This window comes from Carcharhinus amblyrhynchos, chromosome 8, assembly GCF_965287045.1.
Source record: "Carcharhinus amblyrhynchos chromosome 8, sCarAmb.v2.hapA, whole genome shotgun sequence".
Lineage (NCBI taxonomy): Eukaryota > Metazoa > Chordata > Chondrichthyes > Carcharhiniformes > Carcharhinidae > Carcharhinus > Carcharhinus amblyrhynchos.
The window spans coordinates 118,942,997-118,967,822 of record NC_137331.1 but is presented as its reverse complement, the minus strand read 5'-3'; the positions used below and the strand labels follow the sequence as shown (position 1 = coordinate 118,967,822).

The 24,826-nt window shown below is 44.2% G+C and overlaps 1 protein-coding gene across 9 annotated transcripts in view; it reads left to right on the top strand.

Annotated features, from left to right (window-relative positions):
- vps13b (vacuolar protein sorting 13 homolog B) overlaps positions 1–24,826 on the top strand; it is a 942,410-nt gene that overhangs the window by 766,677 nt on the left and 150,907 nt on the right. For all 9 annotated transcript variants that reach the window (XM_080194714.1, XM_080194711.1, XM_080194717.1 and 6 more), the window contains exons 35-36: positions 4,833–4,970; positions 13,245–13,637. In XM_080194714.1, coding sequence (XP_080050840.1) covers positions 4,833–4,970; positions 13,245–13,637 — 531 coding nt within the window. The remainder of the gene's footprint in view (positions 1–4,832; positions 4,971–13,244; positions 13,638–24,826) is intronic.

Genomic DNA, 24,826 nt, shown 5'->3' with positions numbered 1-24,826 from the left:
CTATTCCGCTAAAACTCTGACACAAGGGTCAATCTAGCAGGGCCAATTAACTTGTAGTTTAAAGTTTATTTATTAGTGTCACAAGTAAGGCTTACATTAACACTGCAATGAAATTACTGTGAAAATCCTCTAGTTGCCACACTCAGGCGCATGTTTGGGTACACTGAAGGAGAATTTAGCACAGCCAATGCATCTAACCAGCACGTCTTCAGACTGTGGGAGGAAATCGGAGCTTCCAAAGGAAACCTACACAGATACGGGGAGAATGTCCACACAAGCAGTGACCTGAGGCCAGAATTGAACCCGTGTTCCTGGTGAGGCAGCAGTGCTAACTACTGTCCCAATGTGCCGCCCCTTGGCAACCAGGTTTCACCAAATTGTTTCAATGTAGAAGGAGGCCATTCAGCTCATCATGTCTGCATTGCTTCTCCAAATGTTCAATGCACGCAGCAACATTTCCCTGCCTTCTCCCTCTAGCCCTGCACGTTCCTATTTTTCAGATACTAATCCAATTGTCTCTCGAATCAGGGATTTTCCGAGATTGTCCCAGAATTTGCCTTTCCATCCTGCATTACGACTCCTAAGCATTAAATTTACAACGGAGTTAAAATGTGAGGCACGCAACTGCATTACAATATTTCATCTCAATTCCAAGCAGTAGATTTGTAGCCCCACCCTGCCAATCTACTTTTGTTAAAGTTGGAAGTGGCCATGGTGTAGAGCAGGCAGGGTCAGGTTTCCAAATTCTTTTCTTCTTTTAACCACCATTCCCCTCCTCCGCCACACCAGCCTAGCAAGGATAGGGTTAAAATCACTGGCCTCCCCACCCCATCTTTGTAACAAATAGAACTGGATGGAACTGAATGATATTATCGAACCGTAGAATCCCTGCAGTGCAGAAGGAGGCCGTTTGGCCCATCAAGTTTGCACCCACCCAAGCCATATCCCCGGAACCCCCTGTATTTACCCTAGCTAGTCCCCCTGTCACTAAGGGGCAATTTAGCATGACCAATTACTTAACTCGCACATTTTCAGACTATGGGAGGAAACCGGAGCACTTGGAGGAAACCCACACAAACGTGCAAACTCCGCACGGACATTGACCCAAGCTGGTAATCAAACCTGGGTCCTTGGTGCTGTGAGGTGGCAGTGCTAACCACTGTGTCACCCCAGTGCCAAAATGATGGAACTCTCCACTGACAATGAAGAAAGCTGCCCGCAGAGATCTGGCGATCACTGTTTGTGTGAAGTTTGCACATTTTCCCCGTGTCTGTGAGGGTTTCCTCTGGATGCTTCGGTTTCCTCCCACAGCCCAAAGATGTGTTGGTTAGGTGAATTGGCTGGAGTGTGGCCACTAGGGGATTTTCACAGTAACTTCATTGCAGTGTTAATGTAAGCCTACTTGTGACACTGATAAATAAGCTTTTAAAAAGATGGTGCATCTATCATTCATTGATGCCACAAGAGTGCAAGTTGACAGTCTTTGTGACAAATGCAGAGGCTGATCTGAGACTCAAACATGAACCATTTGTAATCCATGCAGGCCGCCTGGCACTTCGAGAAAGCCTTTCCTTTATGCAAGTGAGAATCCTACTTGTCAAAGCACCTGCCCATAAAAATCTCTTTGCAGGAGCACTTGGATTAGGTACAGTCAAAGCCAGTGCAAGCATTGTGAACTTTTCTCAGTGTCCCAACCTGCATTTGTTCAGTGATAAGATATGTGGGAGCCCGTCGAGGTTTGCCAACACTTACTGAACATAACCCACAAGGAAATTTGAAAACCACCGCTGTATAGAATTTAAAGCACTGAAGGAGGTCACTGTGCTTGTACTGGTGTGCTGTGCAAGTAGAACTGTCTACCTCAGCTGCCAAAGAGGACAAGAAGAAAGTGGTGGAGGAAGATGAGGAGGGGAATGCTGAAACATGTGACAATAATAAATCAAATCACATCATAGAATAAAATCCCTACAGTGCAGAAAGAGGTCATTCGGCCCATCTGATCTGCACCAACCCTCCGAAAGAGCTATCAAGGCCCTTCCTTCTATCCTCCCCTTCCCTTTTATATTTTTCCTATGGTGAAAGTTTACATGAATGAAGTGCATCTTTTGACAAAATTTTTGATGAAAAATTAATGCTTAACAACACTGATCTGTATGGTAGGACAGCAGCTTGCTTTGAATTAAATACAAATGTATGTGCACAATGGATATAATTAGGGTGGCGCAGTGGTTAGCCCTGCTGCCCACAATGCCAGGAACCCAACTTTGATTCTGGCCTTGGGTGACTATGTGGAATTTGTGAAGTTTGCACATTCTCCCCATGTCAGCATGGGTTTTCTCCCAGTGCTTTGGTTTCTTCCCACAATCCGAAGATGTGTAGGTTAGGTGGATTGGCCATGCTAAATTGCCCCTTATTGTTTAAAGATGTGTAGGTTATGTGTATTAGCCATGATAAATGTGTGGGGTTACAGGAATAGAGGGGAGGGCCTTGGTGGCTCTTTTGGAGGGTTGGTGCAAACTCGATGGGCCAAATGGCCTCTTTCTGCACTGTAGGGATTCTATTCTTTGATTCAATTTGATTTATTATTGTCACATGTATCAGCATACAGTAAAAAGTATTGTTTTTTGCACGCTATACAGACAGAGCATACCATTCATCGAGAAGGAAACAAGAAAGTGCAGAATGTAGTGTTACAGTCATTGTTAGGGTGTAGAGAAAGATCAACTTAACGGAAGGTAGGTCCATTCAAAAGTCTGACAGCAGCAGGGAAGAAGCTGTTTTTGAGTCAGTTGGTATGTGACCTCAGACTTTTGTTTCTTTTTAATCGATGGAAGAAGGTGGAAGAGAGAATGTCCAGGGTGCGTGGGATCCTTAATTATGTTGCTGCTTTTCTGAGGCAGCGGGAAGTGTAGACAGATGGGAGGCTGGTTTGCATGATGGATTGGGCTATATTCACGACCTTTTGTAGTTTCTTGCAGTCTTGGGCAGAGCAGGAGCCATACCAAGCTGTGATACAACCAGGAAGAATGCTTTCTATGGTGCACCTGTAAAAATGATTTATGCTGCTAAGTTTTAACATGGCAAATATTTTATGAGTAACATAACAGAAATCTTAGCAATCAGGAAACTTCAGGAAGGAAAGAATGGAAAATGGGAACAGATTATATTTTGCTATGGGTGAGAGAAATTTCAGATTATAAATTGATGCAAGGTGAATATCCACAGTTTAGCTGCTTAATGCATGTATGGGATTATTTATTCCAAAGATTTTTTTATATGGGATGGCGACGCTGACAGGGCCAGGATTTTGTTGCCCATGCCTAACAGCCCTCAGTGATTTACTCGACTATTTCAGAGCACTGTTGAGAGTCAGCCACATTGCTGTGAGTCTGGCGTCACGTGTAAACCAGACTAGGTAAGGACAGCAGATTTCCCTCCCTAAAGGACATTAGTGAGCATGATGGATTTTTACGACAATTGGTGATAGTTTGATGGACACTATTAGTGAGACAAGCTTTGAATTCCATTAATTAATTGAATTTAAATTCCACCAGCTGCCACGGTGGGATTTGAACCCCTGTCTTGAGTCCATTAAGTTGGGCTTTGAGCTGACTAGTCCAGGGACATGACCACAATGCTACCATCTTCCCTCGTGGGAAATGAAGAATGATTAGCTGGTGCTACTTATGAAGGATAATAAAAATTAAAAATGAAGTGACTTCTTGATTTTGTCAATTATGCTGCCTCACAGCACCAGGGACCCAGGTTCAATTCCCAACTTGAGTCACTGCCTGTGTGGAGTTTGCACGTTCTCCTTGTGTCTGCATGGGTTTTCTCCGGTTGCCTCCCACAGTCCGAAACACGTACTGGTAAGGTGCACTGATCGTGCTAAATTCTCCTTAAGTGTACCCGAACAGGCGCCGGAGTGTGTCGACTAGGAGATTTTCATAGTAATTTCGTTGCAGCGTTAATGCAAGCCTACTTGTGACACTAATAAATAAAACAATTGAGAAAATGTTCAAACAACAATAGACATATGAAGGTACTGTTATATGTAGTCTGGTGTCAATTCCTTTGGTTATGGGGCAAGCATTTTGCCTTTTTGGCAACTTGTACTCCTGCTTATTGTTCATCTGAGTTAGGTATTGAAGAATCCTTGGCAGACCTGTACAGTGTTCAAGCTGGCAGTAGATGCCAGCATATTAAAGTTTATTCATTAGTGTCACAAGGCTTGTATTAACACTGCAACAAAGTTGCTGTGAAAATCCCCCAGACTCCAAATTCTGGCACCTGTTCGGGTCATTGCATCTAACCAGCCCATCTTTCAGACTGTGGGAGGAAACCAGAGCACCCGGAGCAAACTCACGCAGATGCAGGGAAAATGTACAAACTCCTCACAGACAGTGTCCCAAGCCGGGAATCGAACCCGGGTCCCTGGCGCTAACCACTGTGCTGCCCCATTATTGTTCTCTACTTGAAGGTATTGCTTTGCTTATTGTCGCTTTGTGAGTAGTGAAAGTACATTGGATCAAATTAGAGAGTTGCATTTATTCTAAAACATACAAAATACCTGGCCAGGGGAAAATTGAGCTGATCCATATTGTACATATTCATTGTTGTGTTAGTGCTCGATATGAGAATCATACCCTTGCATTGAACACAAATCATCAGCAGATTAAGCTTTTAACAGGGAAATTTATTTTCTCTGGCTTATATCTGGCGGGTTTGGAACAGCTTGTCAAATTTGGCACTTAATTTGGCAACACGTTTCTGTCTTTCAAAAAAAAAGTGAGAAGAGTGATGTAATATGTGATTTCATTTTGTTTTTGTAGATTCTGGGAAGACTCTTCCAGAAGCTCTCGACTACAGCGTCTTTTGGTTGCAGACTGTTGCGGGGGACTCTGATCTCAAAGTTGGCATCCCCCCTCCGCTCATCTCTTTGCAAATCAAAGATTTCCTCAATGGGCCAGGTAAAGGCACAAGAATTTTACAGAGGGGCTGCTGGCCTGACTGGGAAGAATACAAACCTGAAGGCGATTATCGCAGCAAACTCCGGGAGCTGTTGTCCGCTAAAGTACCTTCCCAAAAGTGGAGCTTTTAATTTTTTTTCTCCAAAAACCTTGCATCTTGTGGGCCATAAAAGAGAGCACAACTGAAATGATTCTCGGGTGGAACTGCGTCTATTCCTCTTGTGCTGTCTTTTACGTGCCAGTTGGAGCAGTAATCCTCAAAGGATTGAGCAAAGATTTAAAATTTACTCAAGTAAACTATATGTTGTAAACAATTTGTCAATTGGCAGGAGAAGGAGATAAACAGATGCAAGTTAGCAGAAACTTAATCTCATAATTTAAGCACACAGGAAGCACAGCAGTCATTTTACATTATAAAAAGCTGAAGTCAATGATAGTAAGTAGCTCGACATTGAAACCACTAATGAATGGGTAATGGCAGGATATGGCAATGCACTCGATACCACATGAAGGGGCAACTTTTCCATACATTTGGCAAAAGCAGCAAGCATATATCTTTTCCAGATTGAAGTAACAGGATACTGCCGTTAGTGAGTACACGTTACAGTTTCTGCAGGAAATGGTGCTGGCAGCGGCCAGACCCGGACAATAAGAACGTAACGGTGCATTCTGTGTGAGAAAGGCCAATTGCTGGCATATCTGCGCAGGTTATAAATCGGTGATGTGTGCCCGTCCATCATTCAGCTTGGCTTCAAATGCTTGCAGTTTAAGGTCCTCCATGGTTTACTTTAGTTTATGACTAGCTGGAGAGACATAGCTTTATATGGGCCTTCAGAAAATAGCAGTAAAAAAATGATGTTGGCATCCTGTACACTTCAAAAAAAAATGTAGCATTGTATTACCATTCTGGCAAAAAATAATATTTGCTACATCCAAAATGTTACACATAACATAATTCAAATAACAGTTCTGCTGCCTTTTTCCCCCCTTCTGCCATATAAACTTGCCAGTGATTGATTGGTCTCCCTTTCTCCCTCCCCACACTGGTTCAGGATACCAAATAAGTATTTCTTCAAGAGATTCCTGAATTTAGCAAAGGATATAATTCCATCCATTAACAAGGTCAGTGGTTTCCCGAAAACCTGCGGAATAATGTGACCAGAAACCCACTAGAGCAATAATTCCGACAGGTGATAGATTAGTTGGAACAAATTGGAACCATTATGACCTGACGTTCCTGGTTTCTATCAAGGCGTTTTTTTTGGGGTTTTTTTTTAAAAAAGTCGTCATTTTTGCACAGTGGTCGGCCCAGCAGAGTGCCTGTAACAGGTTAATTTGAATCATATGAAGTGTCACTGGCCTCAGCTGACACGAGCATCATTCCATGTGTGAAACTGCAATAAATCCAATCCCAACTGAGGCAAATCCCCCATGAATAGGTGAACTAATCCAGGCCTCATACTGACGCGCTCGCCCTCCATAATTTGATGCAGGGCAACCTGGACTGTTTGCAAAATAAAACACCAGAGCGAAGGAGCACTAGATCAGATGCATGCAGAACCTTTACAGGTCATTCAGTTCAGATGCGCATCGCAGATACGACATCAGATAAGTTTAGGAATTTGCCCAACCGATCCTGGTTTTCCGAAGCTTCTGACCATGGCGACGCTGTTGAAATTGCCGTTTCTGATTTAAAGAGATTTGACGTGGAGTTTTGCAAGACTTTAATTTCAATTAACAAGATCGTTTCTAAATGTAATAATATCATACTTTTATCAATGGATTTCTTGGCTTCCAGGGAGAGTGGCTGATGAGTAACTCAGTGCCAGAATCCGTGTTTCTGCTCGGGAATATAAGATAAAACCTTCAAACAAAATATATTTGAGATGACATCAACAGCAGCTTGCATTCATCTGGCGCAGTTAATATAGTTAAAGCGTCCCAAGGTGCTTCACTGGAGTTAGCAAACAAAATGTAACACTGAACCATATAAGGAGATATTCGGCTGTTTCTTGGCTTGTAACAGTAAATTTGGGAAGCGTTTCCTCAGCCAAGTCAAGGCTAGTTTTGGTGGGTGCTGATAGCTTTACATTGGATCAGAGCCCGATCAATATCCTGCCCGTTTGCACCTTTATTCAGGTTGGGCACCATGAACAGCAAGGTACCGCCCCTTGAGTCTGGTGGGAAACCAATGAAAAAGTCATTTCTATCCCTGGATTCCTTCTTCCCCAGCAGTTCAGAGGTCCAATGCTGTGTCTGCAACCTCTGAGTCACCAAGGCAAGTTCATAGTTGGAAGACCTTCTTTAGTGACAAGCTGGGAATACTTTTTAAAGTTTACTTATTAGTCACAAGTAGGCTTACATTAACACTGCAATGAAGTTGCTGTGAAAATCCCCTAGTTGCCACATTCTGGCGCCTGTTCAGGTACACTGAGGGAGAAGTTATCATGGCTAATTCACCTAACCTGCACATCTTTGGACTGTGGGAGGAAAACGGAGCACCCGAAGGAAACCCATGCAGACACAGGGAGAATGTGCAGACTCCACACTGACAGTGACCCAATCCAAGAATTGAACCTGGGTTCCTGGTGCTGTGAGGCAGCAGTGCTAACCACTGCGCCACCACGCTGCCATTTTATCAATACAGATACTGGAGAGCTTCTCTTCTCCCAGGAGCTTTGATGTCATGTCAGATGGAGCTTTCAGTGTCCAAAGGTGAACTTGATCTCATTGAAGTCTGAACTATTGTTACTTTTTTGAAGGATTCCTTTAAGTTTTCAACTAAGAACATGAAGGGCGGCTGTAACAACTTGAGGTGACTCGATATGGCAAACAGTTAACTAAGGATTTATTGACAGAACGTATAACATGTTCTATCAATAAATAAATGGGCGGCACGGTAGCACAGTGGTTAGCATTGCTGCTTCACAGCTCCAGGGTCCTGGGTTCGATTCCTGGCTCGGGTCACTGTCTGTGTGGAGTTTGCACATTCTCCTCATGTCTGCGTGGGTGTTCTCTGGGTGCTCCGGTTTCCTCCCACAGTCCAAAGGTGTGCAGGTTAGGTTGATTGGCCATGCTAAGAAATTGCCCCTTAGTGTCCAGGGATGCATAGTTTAGAGGGATTAGTGGGTATGATAGGGCCTGGATGGGATTGTGTTCGGTGCAGACTCGATGGGCCTAAAGGCCTCTTCCTGCACTGTAGGGTTCTATGATCTATGAACATAGAACATTACAGCGCAGTACAGGCCCTTCAGCCCTCGATGTTGCGCCGACCAGTGGAACCAATCTAATGACCCTCTAACCTAAACTATTCCAGTGTTATCCATTTGCTATCCACTGACCATTTGAACACCCTTAAAGTTGGTGAGTCCACAACTGCTGCAGGCAGGGCATTCCACACCCTTACTACCCTCTGAGTAAAGAACCTACCTCTGACATCCATCCCATAAGAAGGACTATATACAGGAAAGAATCAACAGCACAACCAGGACAGGTCTGCTCCTACCAATGCCCTGACTCCAGCTGAATCCCTCCAGCCTTGGGACTGCTCATCCTCACTCCTGATTGGCCCAGGTTCACACACTTGTGCTCCATTGGCTGTGGCCCAGTTATGGGGCTTGCAAAGCGCCCCTGAAAGCACTACTTTAGTGGCTCTTTTCAATCTGGGCATACATTCAAACCATATACTTAAAAAGGAAAAGAAGCAACTTCATCGGGAATTAAATGAATTCTTCAAAGCAATGTAATTTATTGCATCTGTAAATGCAAAAGACTTTCTGTCCACCAGTTTAACATCAGTTACAAATATTGAAGGTCTCACTGTCAGAAACCTTTTTAGTTGAATTACCCTTCTGTAAAATTTTCTTTGAGAAACAATCGTTTTAACACCACGGCTTATTCCTGGGCAGTAAACCTTACTTGTAAATGGGTGTTAATTGAGGGAGGTGGATACTCAACGAGACCTTGGAGTCCTTGTTCATCAGTCGCTAAAAGTAAGCATGCAGGTACAGCAGGCAGTAAAGAAGGCAAATGGCATGTTGGCTTTCAAAGCAAGAGGATTTGAGTATAGGGATAGGGATGTTTTACTGCAATTATACAGGGCATTGGTGAGGCCACACCTGGAGTATTGTGTGCAGTTTTGGTGTCCTTATCTGAGGAAGAATGTACACTTGCTATAGAGGAGTACAGTGAACATTTACCAAGCTGATTCCTGGGATGGCAGGTCTGTCATATGAGGAGAGACTAAGTTAGGATTATAGTCACAGGAGTTTAGAAGAGTGAGAGGGGATCTCATAGAAACTTATAAAATTCTAACAGTACAGATTCAGAAAGAATTGTCCTGATGGTTGGGGAGTCCAGAACTAGGGGTCATAGTTTGAGGATAAGAGGTAAACCTTTTAGAACTGAGGTGAAGAGAAACTTCTTTATCCAGAGAGTGGTGAATGTGTGGTTTGATTACCACAGAATATAGTTGAGGCAAAATGTTGCATAATTTCAAGAAGAAATTAGATATAGTTGTTGGGGCTAAAGGGATCAAGGGATATGGGGGGAAGGGAGGATCAGGATATTGAATTCAGTGATCAGCCATCATCAAAATGAATGATGGAGCAGGCTCGAAGAGCCAAATGGCCCACTCCTGCTTTTCATTTCTATTCTTCTATGTATGTAACTTAGGGTCATTTGCTTCAAGTAAAAAAAAAGTGCTGTGTAGATTATGATGGGATTTTCCGGCCCTTCCTGCTGTCGGGATCCTCTGATCCCGCCGAAGACAACACCAGTTCACCGGCGGTGGGGTTGGCGAGCCCTGCAAATGGCCATTGACTTTGGAGGGACTGGAAGATCCAGCCAGTGACCAATGGCTCACTGCCTCTGCCACGGGGAGCACCTGCTGCGGGTTATGGCCAGCTGGAGAATCCTGGCCAGAAAAATGTGCATTTCTTTATCAAACTTTGTGTAATCGGTTGCAGCATTCTCTTGGACTCTGCACTGATTCTCCCCAAAAATGCACAAGAGTGTTGGCTCAGGCGAGAGAATCGGTGAAATGAGCTTCATAGCTGTCTTTCCTCACTGTGTTCAACAACAACTCTGTGCATTTTGAAAGGGGCCGTGAAAATCACACTGACAGCTGGAGGAGCAAGGCCTAAAGATGCCGGTAAGGCCAGGAATCCCAAAAAGGGCACCCTGATCGGCAACTTAAATAAATGTATCCCCCCCCCCCTCCCCCCCCACCACAATACCAGCACCAGGGCACCACAACGCCACTATCAGGGCCCCACTCCTCCCCCCCATAGGCATGGGGCCTCCCCCTTCCCCTTCCTTCCTCCCCCCAGGCACAACACCAGGGTGCCGGGGGTAGAAACATGGCACTGACGGCCATGCCCCTCATCACCAGGGGGCTGTACTTTCCACTGCGCCCCTGGTGTGGTCATCACAACTGGTTTTCATTTTTGTCGTGGTTCGTGATGTCATGCCAGCTGGGTGGGAGGACAAGGTGTGGGTAAGGAGAATTAAAGTGTTACAGCATCAAGGTCGGTAAGTAGATGTTAATATATTGAAATTTATGGAAATCAGGCTTACGCCCTTTCTAATCACAACACAGCTGGTGTTGGGGAGTGGTTGAGGAAGATCTCAAGCTGAGGTTTTGGCTGCTGGCAAGATTTAGAAGCCATTAAGAGATTTGTTCCCGCGATCAAGGGGCCACTAAATCGCAGCCTTTAATTCTGAAGCTCGTAGGTTCAAGCCCCGCTCCAGATACTTGCGACAAACCAAGGCAGAGGGATAGGTCCGTTCTGTTTAAGATGTTTATTCATAACTCCGTTCGCCCTGTCAGGTGGGTGTAAAAGTTCCAAGGTCCAACTTGAAGCGGAGCTGGGTTATTCATCTAGTGTCAAAGGAAATATTTATCCCTCAGCTAACACTACTGAAACAGCTTATCTAGTATTTCAGCTCACTGCTGCTCGTGGAGCCTGGGTGTGTGCAACTTGGCTGCTGTGAGCCCCAGCTTTGAAGCAGTAGTTATACATCATAAATACACAGTAGGCTGTTAAGAAAGTTAGGAGATTGTGAAGGTGTGAAAAGCACTTTTCCTTCCTTTTATTGCAAAATCAAAATCTTTGCCCCAGGTCTGCATTCATGTTTCACTGTACTTTGTAGATGCAGTTACAATTTGCCAAAAAAATGAGCCTAATAATAATCTTTTAAGATGTGTAATAGTAACCTTTCTTTTCAATATACCTCACACTTAAGTTGATCTTTCTCTGCACCCTAGCTGTGACTGTAACACTACATTCTGCACTCTCTCCTTTCCTTCTCTGTGAACGATATGCTTTATCTATGTGGCATGCAAGAAGCAATACTTTTCATTGTATGTTAATATGTCTGACAATAATAAATCAAATCAATAAAAATAAGCTATTAGTTTAAAATTGAAGCTGCAAGATGGGATTTAAATACAAGGAACTTGCTTTTCTAAATTTTTGAGCTTATTAATGGCACATATTTGTCACTAGCAATACCCCATTTAAAAAGAAATCAAACAATAGGAGGTGAAGTTATTTCTTTATATTTTAGCATCCCCAGCATTTTGAGCCCAATGTAATATTTCACTTTAACAACATCCAGCTATACCTGGCATATTTAGCCTTTAACAGAACTGTCCAGTCCAGTCGTCTGTTAGTTGCTTCCTCGCAACAGCAGACCATTTTTTAGTTTTAATAAAAGGCAAATGCAAAATAAAAGCAGAACCCAGCCTGCTACAGAATAACATATGTTTGAAGGAAGCAGTGCAGACATACATGGGATTCATAATTTAGCTTATGGCACAAGTAGGCCCAGCCCCACGCAAGGACTACATGCACCTCTTGTAACCCCAAGTGCCCGTCACTTCACATACCACACCATATCATCGTAACTTGATATTTATTATGTGGCGTTTAATGTATTGTTCAAAAATTAGTTGATTTGTATTTCTCTCAGTGTTGGTAAGGAGCCTGTGGATTTGACAAATTGACTAATACATACAAGATGTGCTCTTGAGTAAATTTTGGTTGAATGTTTTACTTCAAAGAAGGTAAACAGAGCAGCTCGCTTTTGAGGAATACAAAGGTTCTCTCTACTCTTGACCATCTGCTGGCTGCATTGAATATAACTCGGATTTAAATGAATCATAGAATCCCTATAGTGCAAAGAGAGGCCATTCGACCCATCAAGCCTGCACCATAATAATCCCTACCCAGGTCTTATCCCTGTAATCCCATGGGCAGCATGGTGGCACAGTGCCAGGGACCCGGGTGACTATCAGTGTGGAGTTTGCACATTCCCCCCATGTCTGCGTGGGTTTCCTCCAGGTGCTCCGGTTTTCTCCCTGGGTCCGAAGATGTGCGGGTTATGTTGATTAGCCAATGTAAATTGCCCCTCAGTGTTGGGGGACTAGCAGGATGGATAAGTGGGTTATGGGGATAGGGCCAGGGTGGGATTGTGGTCTGTGGAGTCTCGATGGGTAAAGTGGCCTCCTTCTGCACTGAAGAACTTCTATGCTTCATATTTACCTTGCTTGTCCCCCTGGCACTAAGGCCAGAATTTTATCGGCAACTCTACCCCAGGCCAACAGAGAATGCTGTTCTGCGAGCCTTACGTGCCGGTAAAATTAGAGCCTGAGGGGCAATTTAACATGGCCAATCCACCTAACTTGCACATCTTTGGAGTATGGGAGCACCTAGAGGAAACCCATGCAGACACGGAGAGAACGTGCAGACTCCATACAGGCAGTCACTCAAGGCCAGAATTGAACTGGAGTGCCTGGCACTGTGAGTCAGCAGTTTTAACCACTTGCTGCCCTGAAGACTCGTGTTTAAGGCTGTTCTGTACAGTTGAGTGATTAGAAGTAATGATCCTTTCACAGTTCGAGACAACAAGCTATGTTTAGGTTGAAAAACATTTCTAACTATTAAAACCATAATTAAGGATAGTTCTATGTTTAGAAATTCAGTATGTGTCATTGTAGTTTTTCCCCGGTAACCAAAAACAAATCGTATAAACGAGCTTCTGAAAACTGCTTAACCAGTCCCGCTGACTATGTTTTATATTCTTCACCCCCTCCCAGCTGCACAGTGCAGTTGTATTTTCTAGATGCCATTGTTATGTATGTGACACGTTCAGTAAAGTAACAAGACCATGGCCTTTTGATTTGACATGTATGTCACAGCCTGTAACTGGTATTTTCCTGCATAGGTTTTTTTTTTAAACGTTGCTGTTCTTTTTTTCCCCCAAAAACAGCTGAAGTTCATTTGGAGTTATCACGTCCCTGGAAAGTCAACTTAAGCCTTGTCAAACTGGATCAAGCAACAAATTTTTTAAAGAGGATCCTGCCCAGATATGGTTCGGAGATCACCTCCAAAGCTGCGGTTTCCCCCGAAACAGTTTACAGTAAAGAGGAGATGTTTACATCAGCATCTGGTACGAGGAATGAACCTGGATTGTTTACCGAGAGGGCAGTGGGTCAAGGAAGCATTTGGAAAACAGTGTCCTTCTTTCAAAAGTTTTCCATCCACACTGCTCAGATTGTTGTTGTAATGGAGACTGTACCACATCCTGACAAGCCTGGCATTCTGACCTCCCTTTCGAGCCTAAAAGGCAGCCTTGACATAAAAGCTGGACCCAAACCCACAGGTGAGTAACAAAACTTGCATTTCCAGATTACACCGCGGTGATTTATTGTTCCTGGTTAATGAATAATGGCTGAAAAGTAATGGTGTTAAGATGTACCTCCGTTAATTTCAATACCATTTCTCCTCTGATCAGGTGGCAAAAGGCCAAGAAACTGAAAACAATTTGCTCCTTGGCCTTTAATGCTATTTCTCTTGTGAAATGACCATTTCTCCTACCACAGTATTTTTTTTAATATTAGGCTTTAAAATGCAATATCAGTATCAAGGGTCACAGAATCTTGCAGCACGGAAGGAGGCCCTTTGGCCCATCGTGTCTGCACCAGCCATCAAGCACCTATCCTAATCAATCTAATTGGAGAGGGAGGAGTGATCCAGATCTCATCTTGATTGGCAAATTGTTCAAGTACAGCTGGGTGTAGTTCAGTTCTTGTGGGTCTAAGTAATGTGTATATTTCCCCCTTTTGAAAGTGCCTTTGCCTTGATTCAAATTTATTTATAAAGTGTACATTCCAACATTCCATGGGAATGTATGTAAACACAGATATTCTAATCCTTTAGAGCAAGCTAAGAGGTCATCTTATTTTAATGTTTGAAGGGCTACTAATCCTTTAAGTATTATTATTCTCCTCCTCACAGTTGGATTCATAGTTGCATTAAGCAAACTGTTGATCTGTTGGTTGGTGTTGTTCAACAACATTGTTGAGTATTAGTACTGCTCGTGCCTTTCTATGTCCATAAAGTTATTAAAAGCCAAAAATACAGTGACTGTTGTGATCCATATTAAAAAAAGGAAGACACTGAGTTTTGCTCTAGGTGAGTCATTTGCTGCAGTTGCTGATCTCTTGTATGATATCACCTTGCTAAAGGCAGCTGGTACAGATGAAGAGTGAGTTCTTGTTTCTAGCCAAACCCTTGTTGTGAAATCTTACATTGAAAGAGAATGCAGATTTATTTTGAATTTACCTTGTATGTTAGAGCAGAACCCACATTAATTATTGATAGTTATAGAATCCTTACAGTGCAGAAGGAGGCCACTCAGCCCATTGAATCTGCACTGACAACAGTCCTACTCCAGGCCCTATCCCCACAACCCCCCACATTTACCCCACCAATCCCTCTATACTACACATTCCAGGACACTAAGGTGCAATTTAGCATGGCCAATCAGCCTCATCCACACATCTTTGGACTATAGAAGGAAACCGGAGCACCTGGAGGAAACCCATGCAGACACGGGGAGAGCGTGCAAACTCCACACAGACAGTGACCCGAGCCTGGAATTGAACCCAGGTTCCTGGAGCTTTGAGGCAGCAGTGCTAACTACTGTGCTACCGTGCCACCCCTATTGATACCTAATATCTGACAGCACCTGGAAACGTCTCTCTGGTGTCTTTGTTTTTAGCTCAGAAACTGAAGCATAATCACAATGTGCAACTTTGCTGTTAGGTGAAACAGATTCCAAATGCCAATGGGGGTTCAGCAGAATCCACTATCTAATTTCTGTTCAAATGTTGCCTATTTGAGAAGATATTTCCCTGCAACGATGTATAATAGGGAAGCAGAAAACAGTGCAGAATAAAACTGCAGCAGTAACTCATTTTTAGTTCCCAAGGCTGAGGACTGCATGCAATATAAACTCTGTGATGTCAAATGCAGCATGAAATGGACATTGTTATCATTCTGAGGAGGATGCTAGAGGGAGATGCAATTATATTTGACCCAGAAGCAGCACAGTCAGGAAAATTCATCATTTCTTTAAATAGAATCATAGACTCATAGAGGTTTACAGCATGGAAACAGGCCCTTTGGCCCAACTTGCCCATGCCGCCTCTTTTTTTTAAAACCCCTAAACTAGTCCCAATCGTCCACATTTGGCCTGTATCCCTCTATACCCATCGTACCCATGTAACTATCTAAATGCTTTTTAAAAGACAAAATTGTACCCACCTCTTTTACTATCTCTGACAGCTTGCTCCAGACTCCACCACCCTCTGTGAAAAAAAATGCCCCTCTGGACCCTTTTGTATCTCTCCCCTCTCATCTTAAATCTATGCGCTCTAATTTTAGATTCCCCTACCATAGGGAAATGATATTGACTATCTAGCTGATCTAGGCCCCTCATTATTTTATAGACCTCTATAAGATAACCTCTCAGCCTTCTATGCTGTAGGAAAAAAGTCCCAGTTTATCCAACCTCACTTTATAAGAACATAAGAAATAGGAGCAGGAGTATGCCATCCAGCCCTTCGAGCCTGCCCCGCCATTCAGTAAGGTGATGGCTGATCTGAAGTGGATCAGTTCCACTTTCCCGCTTTCTCCCCATAACCCTTAATTCCCTTGTCTATTAGAAACCTATCTACCCGTGACTTAAATATATTTAGCGAGGTAGCCTCCACCATTTCAACGGGCAGAGAATTCCAGAGATTCACTACCCTTTGCGTGAAGAAGTTCCTCCTCAATTCTGATCTAAACTGTCCCCCCCTTATCTTGAGGCTGTGTTCTCTAGTCCTGCTATCCTTTCTAAGCGGGAAGAACCTCTCTACCTCTACCCTATCCATCCCCTTCATTATCTTATACATCTCTATAAGATCCCCCCTCATCCTTCTAAACTCCAATGAGTACAGACCCAGTCTATTTAGTGTCTCTTCATAGGCCAACCCCCCCCCATCTCCGGTATCAGCCTAGTGAACCTGCTCTGCACTCCCTCCAAGGCGGCGACCAAAACTGCACACAATACTCCAGCTGCGGCCTCACCAGTACCCTGTACAGTTGCAGCAAGACCTCCCTACTTTTATATTCTATCCCCCTTGCTATAAAGGCCAACATCCCATTCACCTTCTCGATCACCTGCTGCACCTGCACCTGCACCTGCCCCTGGGTTTTTGCAACTCGTGCACAAGGACCCCCAGGTCCCTCTGCACCGTAGCATGCTGCAGCTTTTCGCCTTTTAAATAATAATCCCTCCTACTAGTGGAGGTAGTGGAAGCAGATATGATGGTGACTTTTAAGGGGCGCTTTGACAAATACATAAATAGGATGAGAATAAAAGGATATGGTCCCCAGAAAGGTAGGGGGTTTAGTTCAGTCGGGCAACATGATTGGTGCGGACTTGGAGAGTCAAAGGGCCTATTCCTGTGCTGTAATTTTCTTTGTTTTTGTTCATTTGTCCTTTGCAAAAGCCTTACCTTCTCTGGCCTGAATTCTGCTTGTCACTTTTCTGCCCACTGAATAGAACTATCAAATATCACTGGAAACAACAATTTTCCTCTTCACCATCAACTACACAACCAATTTTTGTGTCATTTGCAAATTTCCCAATCGTGTCTCCTGTATTTAAGTCCATACCATTAATGTATGCAACAAAGAACAAGTGCCCCCACACTGAGTCCTGTGGAACACCACTGGAAACCGCTTTCCATTCACAGAAACATCCATCGAACATCAAGGGAGGATGACTCCAGTGATGGGTCTAAGGAAGGGACTGGACAACAAGGCAGAACTTTCCAGGGAGGCTGGAACACCAGGGATGCTTTGAACCTTCAGCTACTCTGTGTCACTGTCTGTCTGGAGTTTGCACATTCTCCTCATGTCTGTGTGGGTTTCCTCCGGGTGCTCTGGTTTCCTCCTACAGTCCAAAGATGTGCAGGTTAGGTTGATTGGCCATGCTAAAATTGACTCTTAATGTCCTGAGATGTGTAAGTTAGAGGGATTAATGGGTAAATATGTAGGGTGGGATTGTGGTCGGTGCAGACTTGATGGGCCAGGTGGCTTCTTTCTGCACTGTAGGGTATCTATGATCTAGGTATCCAAGACATCGATACATCCTCAAACCAATGGCAGTGTCTCCTTTGCAAACAACCATTATGTGACAACTCAACCCAAAATACCAGCATCATACAACTCCATACAGTTACAAACCTGTGCAGCATCTGGCACCTATTAAAACCATGCTACCAACTCATCTCATTAAAGCAAAATAAATATTGATGTTAATTCACAGGAACAGACAAAGACCACACAAAGTTGCCATCCCTAACACAACTTCAAAGTCATAAACACCTCTATTAAACCCAATTTTAAGAAATCTCTTCTGAAATGCTAAGGGGAACCAAAGGAACTAAAGGACACAGTGATTAGCACTGCTGCCTCAGTGTCAGGGACCCGGGTTCAGTTCTGGCCTTGGGTCACTGTCTGTATGGAGTTTGCACATTGTCCCCATGTCTGCATGGGTTTCCTATGGGTGCTGCAGTTTCCTCCCACAATCCAAAGATGCGTGGGTTAGGTGGATTGAAGGTGCCTTCAACGTTTTGATTTGATTTGATTTATTATTGTCACATGTATTAGCATACAGTGAAAAGTATTGTGTCTTGTGCACTATACAGACAAAGCATACCGTGCATAGAGAAGGAAGGGAGAGGGCACAGAATGTAATGTTACAGTCATAGCTAGGGTGTAGAGAAAGATCAACTTAGTCTGATGGCAGCAGGGAAGAAGCTGCTCTTGAGTTAGTCAGTACATGTAATCATAGAACAGAATCATAGGATCCTTACAGTGCAGAAGGAGGCCATTTGACCAATGGAGTCTGCACCGACCACAGTCCCACCCAGGCCATATTTCCGTAACCCTGCACATTTACCCTGCTAATCTCCTGACACTTGGGTCAATTGATCATGGCCAATCAACCTAACCCGCACGTCTTTGGATGTGTCTTCAGACTTTTGTATCCTTTTCCCGACAGAAGGTGGTGGAAGAGAATATGTCCGGGGTGCGTGGGGTCCTTAATTATGCTGGCTGCTGTTCCGAGGCAGTGGGAAGCGTAGTGTGTGTAAATGGATAGGAGGCTGGTTTGAGTGATGGACTAGGCTTCATTCACGACCCTTTGTAGTTTGTTGTGATCATGGACAGAGCAGGAGCCATACCAAGTTGTGATATAACCATAAAGAATGCTTTCTATGGTGCATCTATAAAACTGCCTGCGAGTATTGCATCTTGGTATTCCCCTGAACCTTGCAGTAGCACGGGAGACAGCTTGCTGACTTTGCTGCCCTGGTGACCATGGTAACCTTGACAGTCATTCTCTGTCTGGCAGGGCCTGAGTAAGCTCTGCTTGGGAGGATGCATCAAGCTCCATAGCTCGTCAATCCTTAAATTGTTGCAGCATCATCAGCGCAGTGTGAGGTGTGTCTTCACCTCCCTGCTCACCTTTGATGGACTAATACTTAACGAAAATACTAGGTGCCTCATCCATTTCTCACACTGACAGTGTGTTGGATTGTAGATCCAAGCGTGACCCTGAAATCCCTCATTCTATTTCTACAGCTGCCTCTCCATGAGGGTTGCCACTTCCTCAGCAGAGAATGCTGTGCACCCGGTGTTAAGGGTCAACGCAATGCTCATGCTCCTTACGGATTCTTCCATGACTGATCAATGACATGCAGACCCTCATGGGTTTCCACCAGATTTTACTGCCCATCCCACTGGACATCCAGCATCTGTCACCTGATGGTTGATTCTTGAAGCTCACTATCTCATGTGTCAAATTCCAAATTATTGACCACAGCTCAGCTTTCAACATCATTCGTTCAACAAAATTCCTCTCCAAACTCCGTAGTCTGGGATTTGGCTCTTCCCTCTGTGACTCGACCCTAGACGTCCTAACCCACAGACCACAATCAGTAAGGATAAGCAACACCACCTCCTCCATGATCATCCTCAACACCGGTGCCCCACAAGGCTGTGTCCTCAGCCACTCTCTATACTCCTTATACACTGATGACTGTGTGGCCAAATTCCTTTTCAACTTGATTTTCAAGTTTGCTGATGACACCATCGGATCACAAACACTGACGAGACAGAGTACAGGAAAGAGTGAAATAGAGCAACGACAAAAGTCTCTCCCTCAATGTCAGTAAAATGAAGGAGTTAGTCATCGACTTCAGGAAATGTTGTGGAGTACATGCCCCTGTGAGCATCAATGCTGATGAAGTGGCGAAAGTTGAGAGCTTCAAGTTCTTAGGTGTTCAGATCACCAACAATTTGTCCTGGTCCCTCCACGCCGATGCTGTAGTTAAGAAAGCTCACCAACGCTTCTACTTTCTCAGAAGGTTAAGGAAATTTGGCATGTCCACTACGCCTCTCACCAATTTTTACAGATGCACCATAGAAAGCATCCTTTCCATATGTATCATGACTTGGTATGATCAAGACTACTAGAAAATACAAAGGGTTGTTAATATAGCCTAGCCCATCACTAAAACCAGCCTCCCATCCCATCAATTCCGTCTACACTTCCTGCTGTCTCGGAAAAGCAGCCAGCATAATCAAGAGCTCTACGCCCCCGGACATATTCTTTTCCACCATGAAAAAGATATAGAATTCTGAAAATATGTACCAACCGACTCAAGAACAGCTGCTTCTCTGCTGTTAGCAGACATTTAAGAACATAAGAACATAAGAAATAGGAGCAGGAGTAGGCCATCTAGCCCTTCGAGCCTGCCCCGCCATTCAATAAGATCATGGCTGATCTGTCGTGGCTCAGTTCCACTTTCCTGCCCTCTCCCCATAACCCTTAATCCCCTCTCTTATCAAGAACCCATCAACCCGCTTCTTAAAAATATTTAGCGAGGCAGCCTCCACCACTTCAACGGGCAGAGAATTCCAGAGATTCACCACCCTTTGAGTGAAGAAGTTCCTCCTCAACTCCGTTCTAAACCGCCTCCCCTTTATCTTGAGGCTGTGACCCCTAGTCCTACTGTCTTTTTTGAGCGGGAAGAGTCTCTCCACCTCTATCCTATCCATCCCATTCATCATCTTATACGTCTCAATGAGATCTCCCCTCATTCTTCTAAACTCTAACGAGTACAAGCCTAGTTTATTCAGCCTCTCCTCATAGCTCAATCCCCTCAACTCCGGTATCAGCCTAGTAAACCTCCTCTGCACTCCCTCCAGGGCCAAAATATCCTTGCGCAGGTGCGGCGCCCAAAACTGCACACAGTACTCCAGCTGCGGCCTCACCAATGCCCTATACAGCTGCAGCAAGACCTCCCTACTTTTATATTCAATCCCCTTCGCTATGAAGGCCAGCATCCCATTCGCCTTCCTGACCACCTGCTGCACCTGCAAGCTGGGTTTTTGCGACTCATGCACAAGGACCCCGAGGTCCCTCTGCACCGTCGCCTGCTGCAGTTTTTCGCCACGTAAGTAATAGTCCTTCCTACCATTCTTCCTACCAAAGTGGACCACCTCGCACTTGCCAACATTAAATTCCATTTGCCATTTCCTGGCCCATTCGCCCAGCCTATCTAGATCCTTCTGCAGACTCTCCACACCCTCCGCACAATTTGCCTTTCCCCCAATCTTGGTGTCATCAGCAAATTTCGACACCCTGCACTCGGTTCCCTCCTCCAGATCATCTATATAAATGGTAAATAGCTGAGGCCCCAGCACCGACCCCTGGGGCACCCCACTAGTCACCAACCGCCAATCCGAATAGCACCCATTGACCCCTACTCTCTGCCTCCTATTTGACAACCAATCCTCTATCCACGCTAACACCCTACCCCCAACTCCATGTCCCCTGACCTTCTGCAATAACCTCTTGTGAGGTACCTTGTCAAACGCCTTCTGAAAATCCAGAAAGACCACATCCACCGGCTCTCGTCTATCCACTGCCCTAGACACATCCTCATAGAACTCCAGTAAATTTGTCAGACACGACTTCCCTTTAATGAAACCGTGTTGCGTCTGCCCTATCAAGCAATTCCCTTCAAGATGCCTCGCAATTTCCTCCTTAATGACGGATTCTAACATTTTACCTACCACAGACGTTAAACTAACCGGCCTATAATTCCCCGCCTTAAATGGTCCTATTGTATTTGAAGTTGATCTTTCACTTCACCCATTGCATTCTGCGCCCTCTGCTTTCCTTCTCCCCTGTGTACCCTGTGAATGGTATATTTTATCTGTATAGCGCACAAGAAACAATACTTTTCGTTGTATACCAATACGTGTGTCAATAACAAATCAATCAAAATTAAATCTGCCTTGGACTCAGCGTGATCCCATTTTCCAGCACTTGTCCCATGTTCCCGAGTGTTATGATGTTATGGGCGCATCACATTCTTGACTTTAAAATGTAAAGTTTATTTGTTACAAGTAGTCTTACATTAACACTGCAATGAAGTTACTGTGAAAATCTCCTAGTCACCACACTCCGGTGCCTGTTTGAGTACACTGAGGGAGAATTTAGAATGGTCAATACACATAACCAGCACGTCTTCCGGACTATGGGAGGAAACTGGAGCATCCGGAGGAAACCCTCACAGATACAGGGAGAACGTGCAGACTCCACATAATCAGTGATCCAAGCCGGGAATTGAATCCGGGTCCCTAGCGCTATATGCAGTAGTGCTAACCACTGTGCCATTGTGCTGTCCAAAACCTGGTATTACCAGACGTGTCCCATCCAACTACTATCCAGGACTGAGTCTGCTTAGCTTCCATAATCAGACGGGATCAGGCGTTTTCAGACTAGTATGGCCGTAGGCCAAACTTGACGTTGCACTTTCAGCGCTGGTTACTGGTCAGTAATCGAGAGCAGGGGCCATATCAGTATTCCCCTATCCTTCTGCTGGACGTTGTCCCTTTCCATTGAGGTCAACTAATTTTATGCAGTCCGATCATCCATTTTGGAATCAACCCCAGTCTGTCCAACAGAATATTAAACTAGGCATTGTAATTACACATCCGGCTACTGGGGAGCTATTTTGGTCTATATAACTGTGGCTCAAGTTACTTTCCAAAGGAGCTCATAGACAAAATGATGAATAGGAGTATGACTTTATTGCTTCACGGAGCCTTTTTTAGTCTTGCCTCTGTGTGAAGTATCCATTGATGAATTACGAGAAGGAGAACAACAAAAACGGAATCCCTCGTGTTACCAAAGTGATCACACAATACCAATGTTAACGGTCAGATTGTTTGGTGTTAATTTGCCCCCCGTGATGCCACAGCCAGAAGCTACTTTACGTGGAATTAAAAATCCTCTACCCTGGAAAGCGGCTCAAATATTTACCGCTGCTTTTACCACAGGAAATAAATTCTTTTGTCAGTGTAAGCCAGAGGACAAATTAAACATTAAAGAGACCATGGGGGATTGGAGCTAAGTGTAGTTTGTAGAGATGAATACAAATCACCGTTAACATTTCCCCGGCACTGTTTCTTGAATATTGGGTGTAGGTACCTTGATTTTGTCATTTTTGACACGTTGTCACAAGTAGCTTAAACCCTCTCTCTTCCCAGCACTCAATAAGAGGTTACGATCATATTGGCTAAATAACAGCTGGGATTTTGAATGTCATTACAACATATCTCCTGCCTGTTGAAACGAACAAGTAAGAGGGGATTTTTGCTGACAGAAAGTCAAGTTTACTGAATCTTGAGATGATTTAAGAAAAAAAACAAAAGGATCTTAATTCCCATCTGCCTTAGCCTTATGCTGAGGTGTGCTCTGCAATCTGCTGGAAGTAAGATATAGGAGGACCGACCAGATGTTGGCAAAATAAGCAGCTGCCTAATCCTGGGCTGGAATCCTGCAATAAATTGCAAACTCGCAACATCCTAAAGCCTCCAGAAATGTTTTGTTAAGAAGTGCTGACATTTGAACAGTCGATTAGAATTCAAATAAATGTACCGAACACAACTAACAAAAGTTTTTGTTAGTCACAAATGAGGCTTACGTTAACACTGCAATGAAGTTACTATGAAATTCCCTGAGTTGCCACACTCTGTTCAGGTCAATGCATCTAACCAGCATGCTTTTCGGACTGTGGGAGGAAACTGGAGCACCTGGAGAAAACCCACACAAATACAGGGAGAATGTGCAAACTCCACACAGACAGTGACTCAAGCTGGGAATTGAACCCGGATCCCTGGTGCAGTGAAGCAGCAGCGCTAACCACTGTGTCGCCCCTGGCCATGTAGATGAAGCCTGATGTCATATAGATTGCTTTTAAAAAAAAGTGCTTCCTGAAATATTTAAGGGAAGATTAGTTGAAATTAAAATATGAGGTCAGACACCGTTCTTGCGGCCACTTTGTTTTATCCTTTAATCATTTACATCTTAAGGAAATTGCAACATTTTTCAAATTTGTAGTTTTTAAACATTGCTTTGTTAAAGCAATTAGTTATTGTCAGGATTCTAACTCATCACTGCTGCCTCTTCCAAATGACTGAGCTGTTTACCTGCCTGCTCGGTGATTTAGCAAGATGAGATCATATAAATTGATAACCATCTCTGTGTTTTCTTCTGATTCATCTCTGACCCGAACTTTACTTGAACCTAGTTAGACACAAAACATCCAGGATTCTTGGCTGAAGCCATAAAATTTAATTAAATCCTACAGAAATGATGTGTAAAAGAACACCACAGTACCCCAATAAAGTGAAAATAAGTACTGGGGTGGATTAAAATAATAAATGTGCCTTCTTCTCTTGTGTTTGATGTGAAGGCAACAAATATGGGCTTCCAGCAGTCAATATATATGATGTTAACAGGAAAGGTTGTAAGTGACATGCACAAGAATCTCATCTGCTTAAGATCACTGTGTACATTTACTGCCGGTTATATGGTGTTGGACCATGGATTCCGCAAAGCTGCACACACTGCCGCATCCGACCTGAACGGTATCAGCCATGGCTCAGTTAGTAGCAGTTTTGACAACAAATCAATAAATTGCGCGTTTCCCATCCTATTGCGAGATTCGTGCACAAGAATCGAGGCTGACGTTCCCGGTGCAGTGCTGAAAGAGAGCTGCACTTTTTGGGTGACACAGTGGTTAGCACTGCTGACTCACAGCGCATGGGTCTGGGGTTCAAATCCCGGCTTGGGTCACTGCCTGCGTGGAGTCTGCACGTTCTCCCCATGTCTGCATGGGTTTCTTCCGGGTGCTCCGGTTTCCTCCCACAGCCCAAAGATGTGTGGGTTAGGTGGATTGGCTATGCCAAATTGCCCCTTAATGTCAAGGCGAGGGGGCTAGCTAGGGTAAACGCATGGGGTTTTGGGGATCGGAGCTGGGTGAGATTGTGATCATTGTAGACTCGATGGGCTGAATGGCCTCCTTGTGCAGTGTAGGGTTCTATGGTCCTGTGTTTTGGGTAAGACCTTAAGCCAAAGCTCCGTCAACCGTCTCT